The sequence below is a fragment of the Hibiscus syriacus genome, unplaced genomic scaffold (assembly GCF_006381635.1).
Source record: "Hibiscus syriacus cultivar Baekdansim isolate YM2019G1 unplaced genomic scaffold, ASM638163v2 tig00002841_pilon, whole genome shotgun sequence".
NCBI lineage: Eukaryota > Viridiplantae > Streptophyta > Magnoliopsida > Malvales > Malvaceae > Hibiscus > Hibiscus syriacus.
Genome location: NW_024061948.1, coordinates 1,044,791 through 1,063,651, shown reverse-complemented (window position 1 = coordinate 1,063,651; position 18,861 = coordinate 1,044,791). Strand labels below are relative to the sequence as shown.

The 18,861-nt window shown below is 32.3% G+C and overlaps 1 protein-coding gene and 2 pseudogenes across 1 annotated transcript; all 3 read right to left on the bottom strand.

The window, feature by feature from the left end:
* Window positions 1-1,194: 1,194 nt before the first annotated feature.
* On the bottom strand, window positions 1,195-3,844 carry LOC120159577 (annotated as a pseudogene).
* A 1,351-nt stretch (window positions 3,845-5,195) lies between these two features.
* Window positions 5,196-9,609, bottom strand: LOC120159568 (annotated as a pseudogene).
* Window positions 9,610-12,190: 2,581 nt separating this feature from the next.
* LOC120159558 (transcription factor MYB108-like) lies at window positions 12,191-13,681 on the bottom strand. Its single transcript, XM_039170131.1, has 3 exons — window positions 13,448-13,681; window positions 12,761-12,890; window positions 12,191-12,677 (listed from the first exon to the last, which is right to left on the bottom strand). The coding sequence occupies exons 1-3, from the start codon at window positions 13,608-13,610 to the stop codon at window positions 12,191-12,193; spliced, it is 780 nt and encodes a 259-aa protein (XP_039026062.1). The 5' UTR covers window positions 13,611-13,681.
* Between the last annotated feature and the right edge of the window lie 5,180 nt (window positions 13,682-18,861).

The window sequence follows — 18,861 nt, the reverse complement described above, 5'->3', positions numbered from 1 at the left end:
TTCAAGGGACACGTGCTACAATATGATAATTTTAAATTTTTTTATATAAAATTATATATATATATATATATATATATATATATATTTAAAATAGAAAACACATAAATTTTGAAATAACCCAAAACTTTGAAAACCTTCATTTCAACCCCTAAACCCATGCCGACCGTCGCCCTTTGCCGTCGACGAAGCTCCACTCGACCTCACCTCCCCTCGGCGACTAATACCCTTATGAAACCATGATCGAATGACGACGAATTGATGTTTTATACCTCGCGAATCCTAGGATGAAAATCGTGATCCCACGCGATTCCGACGGTCAATCCGCGACAACTACAGCGACATATAACTAGGATGATGACAGAGACTATGTAGGCGGCGATGGTTGTGACCAGAAAGGGCGACGACGGCGGGTTAGTGTTAGGATTTGTGATTTTAGAGATTTTGAAGCTTTTTTGTAATTTAAAGGAAATTATGATTTTTTTTATAAATGTAGTAATATTTTTAATGTTTTTAAAAATTAATTTCAAAATTATCAAATTGTGACACATGTCACTTAACGGAGAAAACTAACGACTGTTATATCTCGAGTACCTAAAATAGTCATGTTTGTAACGTTAGACACCTGGATGAACCAAAAAATACTGTAGGCGCTAATTTAGGTAAAACGGGTATAGTTGGGGCCCTTATTTGGTTATTAAGCCTACTAATTATAGTAATGATTAGTAAAGTTGAAAATGCCTCTAATTGACTACTTCCATTAACATCATATAAAAACCATCGTGACAGTTCATATAAATATACCTTATATTAGAAATAATCCCCTAATGGATGGTTGCTTGCCACATGGCAGAGTATATTTTTCCATTTTAAATTTAATTTTACAATTTTCAATATTATTTTAAATGGTATGTTTATAAAATTATGTCTTTATTTATTTTTAAGTCAGTTTTTAAAACTTGTGTTCGACTTATTTATAGGGTGAGTATTTGGTTTAAACTATCACTTTTTATTTCAAAATTAACATAACCAACAGTAACTAATCAACATACTTTCATTCCTAAAATTGGCTGATGGAACCAACAAGATTTATGTTGGTTTGGGTGGTAATTTTCAGCACTATCCAAATCGACATAAATTTATTAATTTATTTATTAAAATTATGAAGAGAGTGTCGATCGCTATCTGTTTTATCATCTATCTGTGATTGGGTAGTGGTTCATCGGACAAGAAAGAATGGATGAGGGCAAGAGCCTCACTGGGTTTGTTTAGACTTTAGAGGCACCAGGTGACCAGCTCCTCTCACCGTCAACATTGCCAGCCCCTCGTATTCTACCATCCTCCCTCCAACCTGTAAATTTTCAGCAGCTTTATTTTACAGGAAAATATAAAATGAAGAAAACCAAGTTGCATAAAATGAACAAGGAACCTGCTGGTTATGGAACCAAGAACGCCAGGATGATTTGAGTGGCAGACCAAGGGATTCAACGCAGTATCTTGTACTTATGACTGGTATTCTTCCATCCATGTCCCCACTGTTCACGCCCACCAACCATAACCCTTATTTATTTATTTATTCCTTTATTTCAGTGCTAATATCTCGTTTTGTAGTATGCTAGTTTCCCAACTAACCATATCGTTTGATCTTAAACGTAACTATGATAATGGAATATGAGAAATGATCTTCACCTATATATCCATATCTTCAGCTTTGCTTTGATGAGCTTCTGGTAGGTAGGCAGTACAGAAAAAACAGACATATTATATGTGTTCAAGATGGAATCTCTGGGAAGAAAAGAAGGTTCATGTTAGTGAATCAAATATAAAACTTAAAGCTTATGATAATGGAATCCTATATATATTGTTAGTAATGTAAATAGTGGGGACTATTTTTAGAGGTGAGTTATCATATTTAGGGAATGATTAGGGTGGGTAGAAGTAGTTGTTGTTTTAGAATTTTACCCGTCTAATTGGAGTTTCAGTATTTCTTCACTTCGAGTTTACGGAGTTTGGAAGGCTATGTTAACCTTAGGGCAATGTTTATTTTCGAAATTTCACCAATCTAATCAAAATTACTTCTAAAACAGTGGCTTTTACTACGGCACGATAGATCATTCTATTTTTTTATTACTTTATTATTACTTGTTAGTCAATGCTAACGATATTCTTATTTTGCAGCAGTAATATTTTTTAACAATTTAAAATCAAAAAGCAATTAATTTATATGCTTACCTGCAGCTCACCCATTTCCCCCCTCTGGTGTCTGCATGAATAGATTGTTGAACATCTGGTCTGTTGACATACATTTCTGCATATTCAGAATAACATGGATCATAACCTTCTGCAAAGATCCTTATTCTCTTCAAGCCATGGTTTTCAATCTGCGAAATGGCGTGGTTATACGTTTAGCATCATCTTTCATTCATGCTACATAGATAGATACATAAAGCACGAACACTTCTGTATTACATGTTCGTGATCGTGTTTCTTAGAGATAGATAGATAGATGGTCACTTTACTAGGTGTTACTGATGATGTGGTGTTAAGAAGACATTTGGGTGCATAGATATTATAAATATCGATCTCGGAGTATTTTCCGAAGACTTGGTTAACGACATCGTTGCATTGAGTGGACCAGGATGAATCCTTGAAATCACAGACTTGTTTGGTTTTACGGTAGAGGTAATCTGGTATGACGGAGTGGCTCCAAGCATAGTCCATAATGCCAGTGTTGTCATAGTTGTCATCTGTCAATGGATTTCCTACCTGCAACACGCATCCATCGAGCGTGAGTTTATGGTATTTCATAATCCATATAGCATGAATGGGCATCATGTTGATTCAATGCTTTACCATAAAGCCTTTGAGATCGATGAATGGGTATCGGGTTGTGTCATTGTTCCTATCATACACAAGCTCTGCTAGCTGAGGCACATAATGCCCTGCAACACATAAAAAGTGAGTTTAAGGCTGAAATGGTGTGCATACAGAGAGAGAGAGAGATGTATTACCGGCGTAACTCTCGCCCGCGATGTAGAAATCACTAGTTTTGAACTGCGGATATCGTTGAAGCCAGTTCACCAAGAAATTATAGGCATCTCCGGCTACGTGAGGATAAACCAGTTTCAAATTACTTTGCTGTTCAAGTTATATCTAAAACCAAAGATTACTTGTAATACAAGTAATGAATTACCAACAAAGGTATCATCCAATTTCGTGAGATCCGAAGATGTGTTGGTGTAAGAGAATCCGACTCCAACTGGAGATTCTACAAACAGAAAATTGGCCTCTGCATGGAAACAAAATCATCATTCATATTCACAATTCATTCATTAATGGTATAATTAAACTGCAAAGGGGAGCAAGAAGAGTTGATGAAACCTTGATTCCAAGCAAACTCGTTGAACTGAAGATCAACACCATTTTTACCAACTTTTAATGGACCCAACTCCGAAGCTGCACCATAAGCTATTGAAGAACAACCAGGTCCTTTAACATCCACCGGATAAAGAATCAATACATACACTCATCACAAAGACATAATCATAGATTACATGTAACAAAAGTGTATGTTTTGTATATAACCTCCATTAAGCCATAGCAGGAGAGGTTTCTGAGATGGTTCGGATTGAGCTTAAAAAAACCAGTAAAAAAGTGCCCTTCCATGCTCTTGATTTACTGTGATTTACCCCGAGAACTGAGAAACCGACAACGTCTGCGGTTGGTTTGGTAGATTGATTACTCTATCGGATTCCTGAGCTGCACTCGATGGAACTAAGAAACTAAGGAAGAAACATACGAATGAATGAGAAATGGAAATTCTCGTGGGTGATGTATTGGAGCCCATCTGTGATTCAAGTTAAGCAATTTCACCTACAAGTTTTTTCCAACATCTATTTATACACAAGCAAAGGACAAGGTGGGTTGCACTTGGCATAAAACAATCAAACCAAGAAACTGAAATGGCTAAGATCCATTGGAAACCATGTTTTCAGTTGAGAACAAGATAAAGAGCACTTTCAAGTTTTACTTTTTCATTGAACTGTTTGTTCTTGATGGAGACGACAGGTGTTGAATCGTTAAACCAATTGTATTATCTTATAGTGTAATTGTTGATGAAGGGATGCCATTTTGCAAATTTCTCCGTTTGAGTCGACTTGTGCACATAATCAACGATGGACTAAGGGCGGGGTGGGTGGAAAAGTCGCCCGAGAAAATTTAAAATTAACATCTATTTTAGATATTTTCTATATATATTTTTATTAAAAATTTATTTTCATTTCTAGAATTTATAATTAATCTCTTTCTAAAATTTTATACGTCCATCTATGATGCTAATCGAGGAAGAAAGGAGATTACGTGTTGGTTTTGAGATTAAGATTTCTTCACTCTAAACTTTAATCTCTTTCTTACTTTCTTTGATTCGTAGCAAATGACTATTGAAGCTGAATTAATTTTACTTGATTTAGTTATGAACTAAACCCTTTTTAGCTAGGGTTAATGATGTAGTTGAAGCTGAAATTGCAACTTAACTTACTTTCGATTGTTTAGTGATTCTTATTCATATTGAATCTCTAATGATTCTCTAATACCAATATCCTATAATAAGTATCGATATCCTAAATATGTGTATAACTACTCGTATTTAAATTGAGAATAATCTCATACTAATTTTAAATTAGGCTATCGCACGGTAAAATTACTCGTGTCTAAATAATTAAAAGTTATAAATTTAATTTAAATCATTAGCTCTGACTTTCTAATGCAATGTCTATTGTTTGTGTAAAACCACCGAATTGAACAGGCACGTGTTTAAATTCGGAATCTCTAGAAATAATAATTATATTTTAATCACTGAAATAGTTTAATTCGTACAATATATTTCAACTTAGAACAAGAGGGGAGAGCCACAAATCTCCGTTTGCATCATCTTAAATCCTTTTATCCTCCAGTATTGGGAGATAAACAAAAGTTTTCAAATTTATTTATTTATTTCTTGAGCAGATAAAGGGTGCAGCTGTTCTATTTGCTCATGGAAAGACATATTTCAGAGATGTAATACATGCTTTATTACAATAACAGATTTAAACCGGACATGTTTAAATCGCTTTATTACAAGAACCTGAGTCTTAGCCTCTTTAAGGCAACTGTTTGGTGCTGTATGCCAAGTATTCCAAACAATGGAACTAAAAAGAGACAAAGAGACACAACTAATACTAGAGTTTATATACCTTAATTTAAAAATGTAATAGTCCTAGTCCTAACTTTAATATCAATGTTGAAGGAAATAAAACAAAAGCATGGACAGGCCAATTAGACATTCAGTTCAAGGGGCTGAAGAACCAATTCGGTATCAACTTTCTTATATTTCCTCTTCCTTTTGAGGGAGAAAGGTTGGAGAAGGTATTGGGATAATCGGCTTAACGGATCCTGCAGACCTTCCATCTCGTAGTGTCCAAACCGCCAATCTCTTTCGATAAAAGGCCGTTGTGTAGGTTCATCAAGGCCTCCTATCAAACCGAAACGATCAAAAAAGAAATTAGAATACAAATATTACTTTTTGAATCTTGTACAAATGAAAAACATTGACAGAAAATACGAATCAAATCAGATTTCAGCCTCTGCCTCCAAAAGGTCAGATTATGCCAATGGCCTCCTACGCTTTTTCATCATTAAACTTTAGATATCAAAATCGAGACCAACTTCATTCTATGCTTGATCTCATCTAGAAAATGTCAAATTCTTATTATTACCGTCTTTCAACTGTGCGGTCCGACTTATACTCAAACTGGGATATAGATTTCATAGATCACCCTTAACCGGGGTGCAAACTCAACAGTATCAATCATCTTACGTCGTATATGCCGAGAACAAATGTCAAGTATAAGAGACTACAATAAACATGCAAATAAGGAGCTGTTATCGTACCTGCATACATCAAACCTTGGTTATTAACTTCCCGATAGAAAGGTCTTGTTTGCTTCTTTAGCAGCTTTTTGAAGTTCATTCCATGCTCTTTCCCTGTCTTCACGTGTAATTTTGCCAGTGGTTACCACCTAAAATCAACTTGGTTATGATGTTTCAGTAAAAATACATGAATAGAATGGGGAAGGCCAATGATGGAATATCCTATGTGGAAAGGTTAATAACCTTTGAAAAGAGGTGATATGAAGGACGTGGGATTCGAGCAAGGTCATTGGCACGATCGACAGCTACAAGTCCAAACTTAGGACCATAGCCATCAGCCCATTCCCAGTTGTCGGAAATAGTCCAAAACAGGTAACCGAGTACAGGGACACCCTGTAATGAAGCAGAAGGTCTGTTCTCAGTTCTGTAACTAGCTGATTGCAGAAAACCAAATTCTAGATTCCATAAAATTTAAAGCCAAACCTTGAGCATTGCTGCATAAACAGCAAGTAAATGTTCTAAAAGATAAGGCCTACGGATAATATATTTCTCAACACTAACACCGTTCTCCGTAATGATGAATGGGACCTTAAGGGCTTTGTATCTTTCGTGAAAATCTATTAGCAGACGAAACAGACCATCAGGATAAACCCCTCGCCCTGATTCACTGTTCTCATCAGTCTCTAATAGCTTCAGTCCAGCACCAGATATCACTTCCTGGCCAGCAGAAGAATAAGGTCGATAGATTTATATGTGAAGAATAATACATTGCTTCGTTAACAGGAACTTTATTGTCTTCCAATAAAAGTCAAATGAGAAAAAGGAACCTGCCCATAGTAGTTTATGCCTATAAAATCCAGCTTGTCACATATACTATCCACAAATGGAAAAAGTGTGAGCAAATTGGCCAACGTAACAGCAGCAACATCGAAGAGATCATATGGCCGTGTAAATGATACATTATGTGCTATTCCAACCACTTTTTTTGATGATGTGCTGCTGAAATGAAATAGTAATTGGAATGTCATACAATTGGGAAAATATGTCAAATGGGTAAGAGCATGCATGATTTCTCAAGCACCAAAAAGATATAACTTGTTGGAAATTAATGAACTTTTTTTGAATAAAAATTTCCTTTTCATAAGTCTTCATAAGGAAGAAAAACCTTTGTTCATGTATATAGTCATAGGCCTTTGAATGTGAAACGGCCATCCAATGCAAGGCTCGCATAAAAACACCAGTTGGTAGAGCAGAAGTAGCGACCTCCAGCATATAAGGATGACCACCGGGCCAAGCACCCGCACAATAAGTAAGCATAAAGAAGACATGAGGTTCGTTAAATGTTACCCAATAGTCAACCATATCTGATACACTGTCGACAACAAGCCTGCGTGATATGCACAGAAAAAATGAGTAATAAAATTGGTAGGACATACAAAAACCCAAAGTTCCTAAATTGAAACTAGCATAAAGTGGCTCTCATAAAATGTGAATTAGAAGCCCAATATATCTGTCTCATGGTCTGAGTTAAAGTTCAGGCAAGAATTGCAACCCGTTGAATTCTTACCACTTTCAAACTATAAGTTAACTCCAGCAGTTTACCTTAGTTGCATGGAAGAAAAGTATGTTCGGACTTCGGAGATACAAAAATGTAAAAGAGAAAATACTACTTGAGGGAATACTTACTTGGAAAACTCAATGAAGTAATCAACAGTTTTCTCCGGCTTTCATCCACCATAATCACCAGCCCATGGGGGCAGTGAGTGATGAAATAGTGTGAGCATCACCTTCATTCCATTAGACCGAACTCTGTTGATTATCCATTTATATCGCTCCAGTGCTGCATAATTGACCTAAAAAGGAACACCATACGGCCTACCTAAATGTGGACTCATTTGAGTTGAATATAACAAATCAAGGAAACTTGGATGCTATGCTGGTGTCTTAAATTTGAGCAATAATTATCCAAACAAAAACAATTACTTTCTATAGACAGGACGATTCTTTTTCCCTTTCAGCACCAGTGAGAAAGCCTACTACGTAACCTTTCGATTCTCTTTTACTTACTTAAATCCAAGGATCCCTTAACAGTCATTGCAAATAAAAAGGCCACTCCTATGTGTTTTAAGAATGTGCATAAGAGGGAGAAAGAGAGGAATAGGGGATATTTAAGCTATGGTCAAGCATTTGAGTTATCACCATAACTTTTTCTCTTGCCGCACCCATGGACAAACAAACGTGTTTCAGTTGCACACCAAACCAAAATTAGATCCAAAGTCAGACAGAATGAATCACCTACCATTTGTATCATTTTCTGCCTATATCATGAAAAATGGAAACACAATAGACGAAAAGCATTATTGCATACAGTAAAGCAGCATCAAACTTACAGCATCCTTAACCCCATTAACTGGCTCCTGTGGCATGACTCGGCTCCAGTCTATTCCCATCCGAAAAATACTGATGCCAGTATCTTTAGCCAGCTTCAGTTCCGTGTCAGGATCAGACCAAAATTTTAATCTCTCCTCCCTGAAACAATTAAAGCAAATCATTTCTCACGTTGTAAAAAACCAGTGAGGAGTAAGAAGAAACTTTATTGTAAACAAAGGAATCGTTTATCAGATAATAAGGCTTACGGGTAAGGAACATTGTGCCGTGCTGCTACATTATGATGGCATTCCTCTGAGGAAGCAGTCTCTTTTCCTTCTTCTTCAACCTCATCCTCTACAAACTTTTGTAGCCCTCTTATCATGGCTTCCATGGCAACCTTAAGGGGCTTCTTCTTCTTGCCAAACTCTTCACTAGCTAACGGAGCACGATGCGAACCACCATCAGCAGCAACACCCATCACTGCATCAGCTTCCACTGGATCATCACTTGTTTCTGATTTATGACAAGGATTTTCTTCTGCAAACTGTAGCCAAGCATCATTGAGCCTGTCTTCCACATGTGCTGGCGCTGTTGCTAATCCAAAGAGAAACCCGTATTGCTCCTCACCTAAGCACATAAATTATCAACAATCAGATGTAAACTAAATGCCTCAACTTGTCACTTAACTAATTAATATCAACTCCATAAATACAATAAAGTTAAAAATGGGTTCCCCCCCCCTTTCCCTCTCTCAATGAATAGGAAATTAATTCTAATACAACGGTATTTAATTTTCTTTTGTCCGTACACTCAAATAGGGAAATATCCAAATAAATAAATAAAAGCAAACAACTTTATAAGCAAGTAATTTTCTCATGCACTTACAAAGCTTCACTCTAAATATACACAAATGAAGCTAAAAAAGGACGAGCAACATTTATTAAAGCAATATATATTATTTTTTAATATAAATTATGTATAACATTTTTTCTAAATTCTCTATTTATATATAAGAAATAAATATCATATTAAAAATTTTATCCTGATGAACATTAAACTTCTAATAATAAACGATATTAAAATTTATCGTACCTCCTCTGGATCTTTGTCTATCGAGCGTTTAAAACTTCATATCTTCTAGAGTTCTTTAAAACTTCTGAAATTTTATGTCCTACAAACAGTTACGAACTCTTGATGTGACCTTTAAAATACTTACATGATTTACAGTCTAGTATTTGACTTAAGGGTCACTATATAAATCACTAAACATGACGGGATGAGGGAATCAAACCCCTTTCTCACAAATAGTCTATCTCCTAAGCTCAACCCCGCCATTGTTCACTTGTTCTTTCGGTTCATTAAATCATCGATTAATCATCGATTAAAGCTCTCTATTAACTAAAGTCGAAAATAATACCATTTTAATTTTAATTTTATTTGAAATATATATTTTAAATTTAAATCACATTTGAAATTTGAATAAAAATTTAAATTAAATTAAATTAAATAATTTTTTGAAATAAATCAAAATTTCTTCATCACATTGAACCCAAATTATTTGTATAAGAAATATAGTAGACTGACCCTTCTTTCGTTCGGCCTACCCATTTCTCAACACATTTTAAATATATACTGAAATACATTAAACTCATAATTATGAATTAAACCGACAATATTTTATAATAAGTAAATTTTAGTAACTCCATTGACACAATGAATAATAAACATGTTTCGATCATATTAATAATCTTTAGAGTAGTTGGTTAAAGTTCTTAGTGTACATTTTTCATCTCCTCTAAATTATGAGTTCAATATTCATTATGAGCAAAATTCTCATTCCTCCTCTTTAGATAGAGATTATTTGGAAAAATAATAACTCATTCATGACTAGCTTTCGCAATTAATATAAACCTCGGCACTGGTTACTCCTTTCTTTCATCTTTAGTTGGTAAACCACGATATTAGTTATAATGTTAATTATCTCTCATTGATATTCTTTATTTTTATTTTGTACTATTATTTTTCTTTGTTTCTAATAATTTTGTCTTTATTGCATATTTTTCTCTCTTTTGATATTCTTTTCTCTACATTTTGATATATTTTCCTCCGTCTTTTGGTACATTTTCGGTCTTCTTTATTAGTCGTTTGACTATTCATTTCGTTTATTTTCTCAGGGTTAGATTTGTTATCATGTTGACTTTTCATGTTTTGATCATCGAGTTAGATTTGAACACACAATTTACATTCGTATATAGTTTTCTCACGATGTTTGACTCTGATTTGCATTTTTTTGATGATCTTTCAGTAATTTGATCTCTTATTGTGGTTGGTTAGTCGGTGCAGTCAAATCTGTTCATTTTTTGTGATCTTTCCGTAATTTGATCTCTTATTGTGGTTGGTTAGTCGGTGCAGTCAAATCTGTTCATATCTATCTTTTGTTTGAATTTTGTGGATGGATCTTTCACATTTTCCTTGTATGATCTTTATATGATCTCAAACGATTATCTCTTATGTCAATGATGATAGGAGAATGTATTAAATATGTATTTAATTTATTATTATAATTGTAAATATCTATTCTTATTTTAAATGTTTGGATATGATATACAAATGATCCCCTGACAATAGGATATTGTTTTGTTGAGTCCCCCGATTCTAGAGAGTTGCTTTGTTAAGTCTTTCAACATTTAAAAGTTACAAAATGGACACCGACTATTCATTATGTTCCAAACTCGTCCTTTTTTGTTAAAAAATTAACGACAATATGAGCTGGGCATTAACCTGTTGACTGAGATATTATAGAATTTGATTTAATAATCTCAAATTACTATCATATCTCAGTCATAATGTTAACGTCCAACTCAAACGACCGTTAATTTTTTAATGGAAAAAGACGAATTTGTAGCATAATGAATAGTCAGGTGGCCGTTTTGTAACTTTTAATGGTTGAGGGACTCAACAAAGTAATTCCCTGATGTCGGGAGACCTTGAACGACTTTATCCTAAGTATTTCCATATTTAATAAAACAAGATGCTTATGTTTCTATATATATATATATATATATTCATTAGAACTTCTATATAAGTCAAGGAATTACGTAGTTTCACATACTGCACAAACTTATAGCCAACTTTAACAATTCCCACCAAACTTGGCATATACATCCCTTTAATATATAAAAATAAAATTAGGGCAAAACAGATGTCGGGAGTAAAAAAATAGAGATTTGAGATGGTATTAAATTAATTAAAAAATAGAAATATTTTATAGTACAAACTAATTCGTTAGCAATTAAAATCGATTTTAATAAAATTATCAGCAACATCTAACAATTCTACTTCAATTGAGACTAAATTAAAAGGAAATTAAGAGTATAACAATTAAAATGAAATTTTACAAAAATGACTGCAATAAAATGAAATGATAAATCTAAGGAAGGCGGTCAAATTTCACATAATTATAAGTTATGAAAAATTATTATTTTAATTTTTTACTTTTATTTTTTTATAATTTAGTACCAAAATACAAAACAATTGATGCAAAATCGTCGGTAATTACCCATGAATTTTCTAAATTTATTCTCACTTGTCGATGACTTTGTCAGAGTCGTCTTCATTTGCCGTTGGCTTTATCAAAATCGTCTTCATGTGCCGACGACTTTGTCAAAGTCATCCTCATATGTCGATAACTTTGTAAAATTCATGCTCATCTATCGCGTACTTTATCAATTAATATAGAATATTCTTATTTCCCTAATTAATCTGATACCATCTTCAAATCTGTTTTCTTTTTCCGACACTCGTTTTCTCATAATTGAGCCATATATAAATATATACATATCTCCAAAAATAATAGTTATGTCGATGATATAAACATAGTCATACAAAATTAATTGGCGGTGTACATATTTGCATTTCACATGTCGAAGTTGAACTGGTTCTGTAAGCAACAAAAATCTTCATCGTCGAAGCAAAAATCTGTGCCATCTCCATGGTTGTAGTAACTTCCAGAGGGATTCATCAAGGACGACTCAGAGTAACCAAACCCAGCTTGAAAATAATCGGGATTAGGGTTATAATTAACCGAGACGCCGCCACTGTAACAATCAGTCAAATCCGAAACCGATGAAACTCGAGTCTCAATGGAGTTGGATACACTATGTGGAGTACATCCGACTCCACTGGGATCATTACCTATAACCCCAGCGCCTGCATTGCCGGTTGCATCAGCCTGAATCCTTTCAACCAACCTAGGCATCCATTGGTACCGCAGTGTGTCCTGGAATTGTTTGCTGTTGACGTCGCACTTAAGTTGTTTAGCATGTTTTTGGACCCGAGTTCTCCAATAGTTCTTGATCTCATTGTCAGTTCTTCCAGGCAAGTGTTGAGCGATTTTGGACCATCTGATATAAAATTAAAACTCCTCCATTGAGTAAAACTCAAAGGAGATAATAAAATAGTTATGTAAAGAGTTAAAAACATGCACCGATTTCCCCATTTAGAGTGGAGTTGAAGAATCAGAAGCTGCTCCTCTTGTGTGATGTTCCCACGTCGAATATCGGGGCTGAGATAGTTCAACCATCTCAATCTGCAGCTTTTCCCCGTACGTTTCAGCCCTGATTCATTCAATTCTATTTAGATACCAATTTGTAGTACGACATAAAGGGAAGGTGGTAATAAATATAATACATTCGTAATAACGTTTGATAAAATATAAACTTTGATCTTTATTTTTTTTTCTTTTTTGAAGTATATTGTTTCAACCGTTTTATTTTGAGGTAAAATGTCGTCTGATTGAAAAGAAACTGTTAATTTATTAATGGTTAATGTATGTTGGTGACGTGAGACTGTCACGTGTCCAAAGTGATGACATGAAACATGTTATATGTCGAAAATGGTGACATGACATATTTTTATATGTCAAAAATTGATGAAATGATACATAATACACGTCAAAAGAGGTGACGTGGCAGTCTCACGTTAGCAACAAGCATTAATCATTCATTTGTTAACTAACGGTTTCAATTTGATCATGGGGTATATTACCCCAAAATAAAACGTTAGACTAAAGTGTTTCAAAAAAAAATAGAGATCAAAATGACTATACAATCAAATGTTAGGAGTATTTTTTGATATTATGTCTAAATATAACGATGAAAGGCTTAGAATTTACCTGCAGAATGAGCAAGAGAGTTCCATCGACCTTCTCCATGAATGGAAATGTAATTGATGAGCTTAAAGTCTTCTTCAACAGTCCAAGGACCTCTTTTCAACTCCAACTGCTCCTCTTCACTTTCCATCTTTGCACCACAACTACTACTTGCTTTAACATCCATTTTATTTTTCCTTTAATGGAGAGCTGTGTTTGATTAGTATTTGGAAGATACTGATGATGTTTTTTTATACAGAGAAATGAAGGAGAGAGAGTTGGATTCATAATGGATGGAAAGATTGAGAAGTAGGGTTTTATAGAAGTGGAAAGGGATTGGTTTGAATATGGGATGCAAATTAGCCGCAATAGCAGCTACTTTTATTTTAATTCATTGATTACTGAATGGATTTATATTTAATCAGATTATGTCATAAGTTGTATATGTTTTTTATTCACTTAGCTATGTAAATATTACGAAACGGATTGGAATAGTTGTTCCCTTCAAAATTTTAAATTATTATATATTTTATATGTCACGTATTAATTAAAACAGATTGATCACATGGCATATGACACATATTATATGTTTTTCTCATTTCTTACTTTTTACTAAAAAACTTTTATTGTTAATTTTTAATATTTACAAATTCTTTATAGTAGATTTTTTTAATATAAAAATTACTTTTGTACAAGTAAAATTAGAATAAGATCAAATATTATATATATATATGAGATAAGATTCAATTACACAATGTAATTTTTTTAGTTTTTTCACAGATTTATGATTGTTGAATGAGTAAAAACAAACTACTGAGATTAATAGTATAAAATGAAAAGATATTCACTAAAAAAAAGTTATGAAGTTAATATAAGCTGTTTATTTTTATACCTTCAACGATTATAAATCTGTATAAAACTAAAAAAACTACACTATACAAATAGATAAGAGACAAAACAATCTAAATTAATTGTCAGGAAGTACAAGTTATTGTTTGGTGGTGGTGGGAAAACACATAAGAAACGTGTTTAAACCAAAGCAATGGAAACAAGTCCATAAACTAATTCTCAAGTGATGAAGATTCATGCTTTGCTTTCATCTCGAGATTGATTAATGTAATTAAGATAAGCAGCAAAGAAAATGACAAGCACCACAAATTCATTATTAATGTCTCTTCTCGCCCCTTTAATTCCACGCACGCCTGCATTACCACACGGCTCCAAGTTCTATCATTAAATTAATCAAACAATTTTTCCTTGTCTCCCATTTAAGTACTTGGTTGAAAAAAATGGGTGAATGGAGCTGAATGACCAATAATAATATTAAGGGTAAACTTCATTTGTTTCGTTGAAAGAAATGGCTGAAAAAACTGTTACAACATGAAACTTTTTTATGAATAAATTATATTATTTATTACTCAAGTGCAATAATTCCGTTAATTTTTTAACGGTGATGTACCAAAACGAAAATAAAAAATAAACCTTATATATGATTTTAAAACAAATGAAAGTTTAAGTACTAAAATAGGACAAAAATAATAGTTTAGGTACTAGACATATAATTTACCCTGATATTAATGATCAAATTATTACTCTAAAATTTCAATACAAAAAAGAAATTATTCATACAACAATAATCATTTATATAGTTTACTCACTAAAATAACACTTATTTATCATTACACTATAAACTTGGTCGAGAAATCGAAAAGCAAAGACTGAAGCATACTTTTGTTTGCATTTCAGACACTGGGTCGGTTAAAGACCAGCATTATGCCATTATTAGCTGCAATGCATGAACTACAAAATTTGATTATTTTATCCATTAAATATACGAACCGTGGTAAAATAATAGTAACATGTATGAATCAAATAGTTTTAGTGGTGAAAAACCTGTTATTATTTTTTAAGGTTTCGGGTTCGAACATCATAAACATTAGGTGTGTAAGCGTTCAATTTCAAATAGTTAAAAGTTATCTTTGAACATATATTATCTTGTATTTATAGTAACTTATCTTACCTTTTGTCATTAAATTCCAAATACTATGCTGGCTGGATGACAGACCAAATTTATTTATTTACAACATTAATTATCAACACATAAGCCATCAATTAATACTTTAATGTGTCTATCAATGCTTTCCACACAATTTAATTAGAATATTAGAGCGTGAGACACCACTCGTGCGTTTTGTGTCATTCTTTTGTCAACAAAAGAAGCGTAATTAAGTTCAATACTACTTTCATAACATTATGTAAGTTCAACTTAATGATTTCGTGTTGTTTCGAGTTTGAATATTTGTTTTCCATAAGTAATTGAAATAAATTAATTTATTAATTAAAATTTTGATGATTCGACTTTACAATTTTTCTATTTGTAACTTTGTCTATATAAATCGAAAAACTAACCATTAGATCCTGAATTGATTGATATTTCTGAAATCTAAATTATGTATTTAATCATTTATTTATTCTCGTGATTTTATTTTGGTCATCTAACTTTTATTCTTTAAAATCATACTTAATATTAAGTTTTGGTTCTGTTTTGTTCACCTGCCGTTAAAACATGAACATAACTGATGATGTGATAATTTTTATTTTTCTCAATAATGACACGACATTACCTTATGGTGACATATCATCAATTCTATTTATCTTTTAATGGTGGGTGACCAAAATAGAACCAAATATAATGTTTGGTATGATTTAAAAAATATTGGATGATTAAAATGAAACCAAGAGAATAGATGGAGGACTAAATACATAGTTTACCCAAGAAATAAATTTCAAATTGATGTCCTCATGGAGTCATTGGTTAAAGAAAAGGGGAAAGTGTTCGGTGAAAGAAGACATTAATTAAACTAATATATATAGTTTGATTATAATGTATATACATATTATTATTAGGGTAAAGTACATAAATAGTCTTCGATTATAGAGTATTACTTTCAGGAGTGGAACCAGAAATTTAGTAAGGCGAGATTAAACTATTTTTTTATTTTTCATAAATATGATTTTTTTAATTGAGGGGCCGGCTAAATTTTTCTTTATTCATTTTTTAAAAATATATATATTTTTCAATATTAATTAATACTTAAAAAAATAGTGGTGGTAAAGGCTTCTCTTGATTCCCATGAAGTTCTGCCCATGATTACTTTGTTGAGTCTCTCGAATATTAAAATTATAAAATAATTACTTGACTATTCATATATTACAAACTCGTCCTTTTTCGTTAAAAAAATGGGATGTCATATGAGCTGCACGTTAACATACCGATTGGGATATGATAATCATATTTTTATTATGTCTATTGGTACCATCGTTACTTTCAAGCATTGACTCAAAGACATAATATTTTAAGCATATACTTGACGATATAATGTAAACATAAAGTCGGTTCGGTTCACAAAATACAGCTCAAATAGTTTTGAGATCAAAATTTATCATATCTAGTCAACGGGTTAATATTAAGCTCAGCGACCTCTAATTTTTTAACGGAAACGGACAAATTTAAAACATATTAATAGTCAGGTGACCATCTTAACAATAGTCAGGTGACCATCTTAACGCAATCCCTTATAGTTGGTATATTATTTGTGTACTTTATTCTTATTATTATTACAATTTCAATTACCTATTAAATGTCCAGTAACCAAAATCAAACCACTAGTTTGTTTTTCATTCTTTATTTCCTACCGTTAGAATTTGTTTTATGCCAAAGATAATTGTAGTAAATTGAATTGGAAATGGTGAGCCTTTTAAAAGGTAAAATGCTTGGCGAGGCAAGCAAATGACACCTCCACTAAGCATGCATACATGAATGCAATATTCATTATGAAAAAATACTCTATAAATCAAATAAAATCAAATTAATTAAATTCAAATATTTTGATCATTTCTATATATAATTATAAATAAGAAATAATTATAATATATAATTATAAATAACACTCACGCCTAATAAAATTTAAACTAAAATAAATCATGACAGTCGAGGTCTCACTATCTTATTGTCAAAATATAAACAACAATTTATTCTTACATAAATGTAATCATAAATTAACTACCATGTCTTTGATATTACTTCTATTGTATCATTGAACATTCTACGTGTTACGTATTTGAGTGTACTTATATATAGAATATTTTTTTAATTTAAAAATTAAAAGATATACGAATAATTTATATATTAAATATAAAATATCAAGTATTATATTTGGGAAAAAATAACTATTATATATGGTTTTACTTAAATAAAATATTAATTTTATTAAGTTGACTTGTAAAGTTGTTACTAATATAAATTAGTAAAAGAATGTTTTAATTATATTAATTATAGACTACTATCTTATATTTACATTGTTGTCGAAACAATTAATTCAATTTTTATTCAATTTATATATAAAAAAAGCTAATAGCTAATCAGAAGAAATATAAGTTGAAAAATACATACTTAAGAAGTAACTGTCAGAAGTGAGATTTGAACCCACGCCCTCGTTAGAGGACCATTAGACCACGGTGGACAATTCATAATTTCTGACTGCCGGAGGTCTTCCACGGAAACTGCTTTTAATCTGGCGTTGGGAGCAGCATACTATCTTACCTCCCCCTCACCCCATTATATATGATAATAGGGTCAGCTAATTTTATAATGATTATAGGAATGTTTTTTTTAACAAATCTTAAATTAATTATAATCGTATTTAGAAAGGAAGAGAAGAGAGATTATAGGAGAAGGAAGAGAAGTGCTCTTAATGAGTCTAAAATCTATGACATAAGAGAATATGCGAGAATAAAGATGAACAACTTGACTACCTAAGTAGATATATTTGCTTAATTATATGAATGTTAATATGTATGTAAGAATAACTTTTAATTATTATATGTTTTGTTGCGATTTGTAGTTTTTAAAATTTGAATTATGAGACCTATCAAATGGCTTCAACGGTTAAAGATAATGTTGTTCTCTTTTGCAGTCTGTAAGGTGTGTGTGCGTTGTCAATGGTTAAGAAAGATTTTGAACGAATACTACCTTGTAATCACCTCATACTGATAAAAAGATTATAATTATGGTATAATGACAAAATTAGTCCTTAACATTTTGTTTTTTTGGTCAAAATAGTACATGTTTGATGAAAATCGTTAGTTGACTAATGATTAATACATGTTCTTGATGTGACATTTTTATATGTGTTTAATTGATGACGTGGCATATGCCACACCATCACTTTGATGATGTGGCTTTTCACATGTGTTTAATTGATAATGTGATACATGTCATGTCATCACTTTGATGATGTACATGCCACATCATTAATTAAAACACTTGTAATGATTTCTATCCAATGAGAGTTATTTTGATAAAAAAAATTAAATGTTAGAGGTTTAAATATTTAAAAAAAGAATAAAATAAGTCATGTCATCACTTTGATGATGTA

Coding starts and splice junctions, on each gene's coding strand:
- LOC120159558 (XM_039170131.1), bottom strand. CDS start 13,610: ATGGATGTTAAAGCAAGTAGTAGTTGTGGTGCAAAGATGGAAAGTGAA. Junction 12,891..13,447: donor CTCTCTTGCTCATTCTGCAG/GTAAATTCTAAG, acceptor TGAATGAATCAG/GGCTGAAACGTACGGGGAAA. Junction 12,678..12,760: donor CACTCTAAATGGGGAAATCG/GTGCATGTTTTT, acceptor ATTTTATATCAG/ATGGTCCAAAATCGCTCAAC.